The 6,941-nt window shown below is 41.0% G+C and overlaps 2 protein-coding genes across 4 annotated transcripts in view; one reads left to right on the plus strand and one right to left on the minus strand.

Annotated features, from left to right (window-relative positions):
• The window catches only part of RB195_007498 (uncharacterized protein), a gene marked incomplete at both ends in the record, with an annotated part of 60,054 nt that extends 55,361 nt beyond the window's left edge, over positions 1-4,693 (minus strand). For all 3 annotated transcript variants that reach the window (XM_064181160.1, XM_064181161.1, XM_064181158.1), the window contains 2 exons: positions 801-1,332; positions 4,613-4,693. In XM_064181160.1, coding sequence (XP_064037973.1) covers positions 801-1,332; positions 4,613-4,693 — 613 coding nt within the window. The remainder of the gene's footprint in view (positions 1-800; positions 1,333-4,612) is intronic.
• A 142-nt stretch (positions 4,694-4,835) lies between these two features.
• Positions 4,836-5,180, plus strand: RB195_007502 (uncharacterized protein; the record flags this gene model as incomplete). Its single annotated transcript, XM_064181166.1, has 1 exon — positions 4,836-5,180. The coding sequence occupies one exon, from the start codon at positions 4,836-4,838 to the stop codon at positions 5,178-5,180; it is 345 nt and encodes a 114-aa protein (XP_064037977.1).
• Between the last annotated feature and the right edge of the window lie 1,761 nt (positions 5,181-6,941).

The following is a 6,941-nucleotide window of genomic DNA, read 5'->3' on the forward strand; positions in this document are numbered from 1 at the left end:
ATATAAACATAAAAAAATGGATAAAGTCACTGGCGTATCAATCCACTTGGGATGCGCCAACGCGTACTGGAATTCGTAATCGTTGAGGTTTTAGAACGTGTGTTGGCCTATACAATGACTAATAGAAACATAACAAATTATTATGTCCCGAGATCGGAACACATTACTTGTCAGCTAAATTTTTTAGCGCCATCAACAGTAAATGCTCTAATTATCGATTTAGTGATTTCCACGGCAAAGCACGTGATTTGCACTTGGCTGATCAATTACCGTAGTCGCGCTGAAAACGTAATATGTTATTCGGACGCACAATTCATTATAAACATGTGCTCAAATGGATGATAGAAGAATTATGACGTGTTGAACAGGTTTAACATGTTTGTTACATTCACGAGTTAATAGTTAGTTTTGATGGTAAGCGGGCGGCGGGAAAGATTTCAAACATATTGTTGAAACACGTCGAAACGTGTAGCCGTCACGTTACCCAACGAATCGAATTTCTCGTACAAAAAGAAAGAAAACAAGTAGACCACGGGGTAAAACGTAGTTGGGGTGGGGAGGGGGGAGGGGGGCACTGAGTGGCACCCTTATTACTTCTCGAAGTAAATAATCAAATCAATCGTTGGAGCCCTAAGGCCTAAGCATTAGCCTTAGAGCATCTATGACATGTAAACTAAAGTTACTGAGGGAAAAAGTAAGCTAGAGCTTCGGAAAATAAGCGCGCCACTGGGTCCTCCCCCCTTCAAATAGAGTTTTCCCCAGACCACGTATACGTAAGATAAACGTACGTAAAACCTCACCGGTCATCATAGCCACGGTAGTCTGTCTGAGCGAGTACTGGGTGATGAACTGCTTCATATCGGCAATACACGCCTCTTCGCCTTGTTCCATAAACTCGTCCAACTCTTCCGGTCTGTCCAACGTGGTGATCTCCTTCATCGGGGTTCGTAGACTTCGAATCGGTCTCCCACCGGCATTATTCTCATATCTCGGTAGGGTCGGCTGAGACCCGGTCCCGGATGGTATGGCAGCAGCTTCTGACACATTCACACTGGCATCCGGTGTTCGTGATGTGGTCGGCTCAGATGCGGCAGACGCTGCCGGCACTGTTTGGACGGTGAGTCGCTCCGGGGATGCACTCGCCTCTGGTGGTGACGCGGAGATTGTTACTGGGACAGGTGGTTGGGCTTGGAGCGCTTGTAGTAACATTGGACTTGTACTTCCCGTATGTGTTTGCTGTTGAGCTTCTATCGAATTCATCAGGCTTGATAACAATGATGGTTGTGTTGGCGCATCAAGCGAATTGTCAACCTGTTCGAGTTGTCGGAACGCCTAAAAATATACGCAAATACAAACACCTAACAAAAATACGCACAACTCACTTTAGCAATATTTACACTACACGGCACACCAGCTCTCTGCGTAGCAAACGTTACGTTCTTAGTTTTTTTTTTCGCTACGGTATTTAGTCGAGCACACTGTCTACGGGCTTCTGTTGACATAATGTGGAGTCGTTCTAAGAGTACAGAGCACATGCAAAAATTCGTGCACTTCACGAGCACATCGCAAAGATTTAGTGCAATCACGGACTCGACTATATCGACGGTTACGGTACGCTAGGAATGTCGTCGATGCTGGATACATTATTCTAAGCCATTTGTGCTAGCAGAAGTTGATTCGTGGATGCTAATTTTATGAACCGCTGCAAACGTTGTGTTGCGGATGGGCTCGCTGAGACGAACCGATCACATTTGTGAGTACAGGATGCCTGAAGTGCAAGATCATTGCGAGACCGCTCTTAATCTTCATCGACAAGAATGACATGTCGTGGTACGTATTTTAATCGCATATCTTAACTGTCTTTTTTTTTTGTTCCTCCTTGTTTTCCTCCTATTTCTTTACATTTCCGATTTACTTTACTTACGAAAGAACTCTTTAAGGATTTTCCCGGTTTTCACTACAATATTCCGGGTTATGAGACATTTATTCTTTAATTTAAATATCTTCGTGAATATCTTCGGATTCTTTTGTTAGTGTTAGTTGGATTGCTTCCTTTTGAGCGAAAATATGTATTAGGAGATAGGAAAAAGAAAACAAACGTCCCTATAGTTTTTACTGCAATCGCATACGAAAAAATGTATCTACGAGCAAATGTGGAATACGGCTGCAAATTTATATGTCATCTTTACTCATGAGCATCTAAATTTAGAAAAAGAACAGAAAGTCGACCTTTCTGGTAATGACTACAGCTCTCGGGCTGCGTGTTACCTTTGAAGTCGGCTGCACAAATAAAAATCACAAGTTCCACTGCATAAACACATAGCTTCTTTTGCTCATTTTTCCTTTGGTATTTTTTCCCCATCAAACTGTTCTTTTTTTCCTCACGAAAAAAATATCGTTGCGGTGACGCAAATTTAGTGTGGTCGCGAACTTTACACAGCCGGTTGATGCGGATGGTGTTGGTTACTGTATACGTCGCATCGTGCACGTATGAGTTTCGAATCTCTAAGATCTACTGATCTAATTTGGCTATATTCTTCGCATTGTGCACTTTTCGAGGTCGCCGGCCATAATGTTCAATGAACACTACGCGTTCGAATTCGCTCACAGGTACGTATACGAATCGTCGCCGAAAAAAAAAAGTTCACATGCATCGAGTGACTAGTTTTGAAAAACCCGCCAACTAGTTCACTATTCGCTAACTATATACTTTGTATTGCTGATAAGCTTGTCAAAAAATAGAATCGCAACGCTTATTGTAGCAGTAATTTGTATGAGTGAATGGTGGTCCTCTACGGAAAACTGTTCAATGGTTACAGATTAATGTGATGCGTACGTGAGCTCTCGCCTTGCGCGAGACGGTTTACGACAGAACGTCAACATACGCTATACACACTATGAAGAATCGAGTTGGTGTGATGTTCTCTTAATAGAGTAAAGAAGTATTGACATATGAAGAATGAGAGATACGAAGAGCAAGAGAATGCAAAAAAAAGAAGAGGGGATGGAAAAAAACGTACGACTAGCGGACGAGTTTATCGTGGAACGACGTTGAACGTGAGTATGACCGGAAAAACTTGATAGCGCTTTGTCTGCTGCATTAGTGCGTGAAGAAGAGCGTAACATCATGAATAAATGCATATAAAAACGAGGGAAACCTTCATTAATAAGGAGCGCCACATTTACAACCGTTCACTGTACGGCAGCATTTCGATGTAGGAGCACATATGTATAAAAGCTGAAGCTTCTGCAATTATGATTCGTAATATGTTAGTAGAAAGAAGAAAAAAAAACATTGTGTTCATTGAACACAATGAAAGAACAGTTAATAGGCGATACATTAGTAATCGTTTACGGTTCTTCACGGCCTAGTTCCCGCCTGACCGTACCCGAACGGTTTCTGATTCAATTTCTTGGTAAAATTCGCAAGATTTGTTCTAGAATTAAAGATAAACTCATTAGTAGTTATCATTCTGTTCAAGATACTCTCTGTATGCGGAACTATAGAATTATTTGTGGAAAATGGGTCCTGCAGGGAGAGTCCTGCGCTCCATCCAGCACTTTGAAAACGAACTTGCACTTCTACAGCTATGCCGCAAAAAAAAACCTTTACGTTAAGCTAAGGGGCTAATAAATGATATCCTTGCGCATTGATCTCTAAAAGTACAACACTATTTTAAGGATGATGAGGAAGATTTAAGAGAATATAGAAATTTTTGAAATATCACTATTATTTCCCCTTACTTATAGTAATTGGTAAGAATTAACTAACATTTTAAATGATCTACAAGTTGTTCGATATAGAAAGGTCTTTAATCCTGTGTAAAGAAAGTAACATGCTTAACATCTATGTATTTCTTTTATGGTAGTGTATGAATAGCAACAAATTAGCGACGTTAAAGTGGTTCTAAGAAATAGATATAGGGAGAGAAAAAAAGAGGATATTATTAGCTTCAAATAGCAGAAAAGAGTGCAACGGTACACATTGTCAGTTGATCTGCGACGAATCCAACCGGTTCCATAAAGGCTAGACAAGTGAGGGAAAATGGGAAGACATCTGCGTTGTGCTTTTTTTTCCTTCTTTCTAAACACTGACACTGCTGACGGAGGAGATTTGAAACAAGAGTTGTAAGTGAACGTGTGTATGTGTGTGTGTGACAGTACTTTTTAGTTGTTTATAAAAAGCTAATTATGCGATGAGATTACAAATAAATGAAAACAATTCATGAGGTTAAAGTTCTTTCCGTAGTAAATCCTCACGAAATAAATTGAACCATTGAGTTTTTCGTTAACAGTGTATAGAACATTTAATTCTAAATGAATCCATGAATAGTTGAGAAAACATAAAAGAGGGAAAAATACCTAGAGTTAGTACGTTGTTTTGACCAATTTTTAAGCTCTTCCGGAGTAGCCTAGAGTAACGCTCAGAGTAGCACCCAACAACGACACCCAGCGCACCGTAAATGATGAGTTTTTCGTGCACAACGAACGGAATTAGAAACATCCACGCATCCGAAAAAAATCATCACTTTTTCGTAGTAGCTCTTCAAATTGTGGAAAGATGTATGCATGTATAAGAAAGTAAGATAATATCCATAAGAATTCGGCGAACCTCAGCAATTTGTGCAGGCGATATACCGGTACTTCGTAAGCGCCGAATAAGTTCCAACTGTTCCACAGTGAATAGTATCATCTGAAATATGAATCCATAAATACGTTCTAGGAAAAATAGTAGGATAGGTGTGTGTGTGTGTGTGTGTGTGAGAGGTATGACGTAGAGATGCTAGTTAGCATATCGAGAGTACGGTAATGCGAAGTATACGGTGTGCGCGGAGATGATTACGCGACGAGTTGAAGTGTGTGAAGGAAGGAAAGGAAAAAAAGAAGGAAATCTCGGTAGCTCTAATGATGATGATGATGATGATGATGATGAGGGTGATGAAGCTGCTAATGATGATGATGATGATGATGGGAGAGTTTGCGGCCAGCCGCCAGCCAATAACTATGCTTGGGGGTGGAGAGAGCAGCGACGGTGTGGTGCGTGTGTGTGTGTTCGTCGAGTGGGCGTGGCTAGCAGCAGCGCGATCGGGGTCAACGCGATGAGAGATAACACCAGAGAACGTATAGTATTCACCCCAGCACTCGCTACACGAAAGTACACGTGCACTCTTTGCAAATAGGGCGGGACTAAGTGCTGAGGGCGCATACGCGATACGGCGACATCGCACGCGGCGCGTTTTCGCGATGCCGCCATGGCGGATCGCGCAAGAGCTAGTCGAAAAAAAAATTAACACAATAGAATACTTGTATAGTCCCATATCGCTCTGTGAGAATATCGCTGCGATAAGATTTATTTTCGTCGTTGCTGTATGTAAGAAATATACGCGCCATGCCGTTTTCTTTTTTAGCCCTTTATTTTGTCATTTTTGGTCTTGCAAGAAATATTTCTGACCTTTTTTTAAACAAAAATTTAACCCATGAGTGCGATAGGGCGGAGCTGGACGATTTTCAGGTGAAGTGAGTCTAGCTGATGGGTGCAGCTCAAGTGATGAGGATCCCTTTGCCAACCGTCCAAAAGTGAAGCGGGTCCCATCGCTAACCTTCCAAAAGAGAAGCGGGTCCCTTCCGACTGACCGTCTAGAAGTGAAAGGGCACCGGCTCCGACTATCGCATCTATGATTTAACCTTTCCAATGCATTTTTGGAACTGAATTTGATTGAAGTGATTATCCGTTATCCTGTAGATTTTATACGTCGTACACTTTGCTGCACCTTGTACGTAAGTGCAGACTTTCGCAACGACGAGAATTTTCGAATAACTCTTCTCTCATAAGAAAATCATGCGATTCAATGGAGAAAGGCGTATCTTCGCTCTACGTTAAACATTTCTTTTCGTAATTATTTTCACTTTTTACTTTTTCGTTTATTTCTAACAGTAACGCTTGTTGCAGATATTTTATTGTTAGAGAGTAGTGATAACTGCACAAAAAGTCGTCGTTTTCTCTTTACTACAACCAAGCAGCCTAAAATTAATTTGACGCACTTTGTTAGTGGGATGCCATGGCCTGTAATGAAATTAGTTTCTACAGTTTCTACAAAGATACGTGGGAAAAATTTGCTGGTGATTTTCGGAATAAAAAGTAGTCTTGCAACAGTTTGCTCCTTCTAATTCATAAAACTAGCTGGCGAGATCTCAGTGATGCAGAGAAAAAAAAACTGAGGCTGAGAGGGCACAATCTATTGTAGGGTTCTAGGTTTACCCATTCTCCCCACGATAGGCATGGATTTTTGTTTGATTCGTCCAGCCTATCTCGTGGCCGTAGAGAGCCCGTAGCAGAAGCAGTCTTCAAGCTCCGTTCGTCGTTCCCAGCTTCGTAGGGTTACTGTCCTTGCGAAAAGCGTAGACCACCTGAGGTTTTGAGGTAGGAGAATGAGATTCGTGGCGGTGTTTGGGAAATGTACATATTTTGTACCATGCACCCAAGTATTTCTCGTTATTATCGGTTCACTGACTTCACAGCCTCAAAGAGGTTTTTATAATGAACTTATTGGTTACGCAGCTGACATGAAGTTAGAAAAAAAAACTAGTAGAGATGCAAATAGCCGGCGCTAATTAAAGTAGAAACTTGTTATCGAGAGAGAAACTTATGAAATTTGCTATTTGTCTTTTTTTTTCACATTTTTTCCAAAAATTTCCATAGCGAAATTGTCACACATTTCATATATTTCATATGTTCACATTGTTGGATAATTTGTTTGCTAATACTTTGAACGGTAATAAATAAATAATCGATGTTACTGTGTGCGTTGAGCGATCAAATTGGGCCAATTTGTGAACTTTCAGACTCAAAGTGAGAGGAAACATGAAGTCATAAAAACAAGTTGAGTTAAAGGCATCACCCCACGAATCTGGAGTGGTACGGATTTCCGGTGGAGTATTCA

Source organism: Necator americanus, chromosome I (genome assembly GCF_031761385.1).
Source record: "Necator americanus strain Aroian chromosome I, whole genome shotgun sequence".
NCBI classification, from domain to species: domain Eukaryota; kingdom Metazoa; phylum Nematoda; class Chromadorea; order Rhabditida; family Ancylostomatidae; genus Necator; species Necator americanus.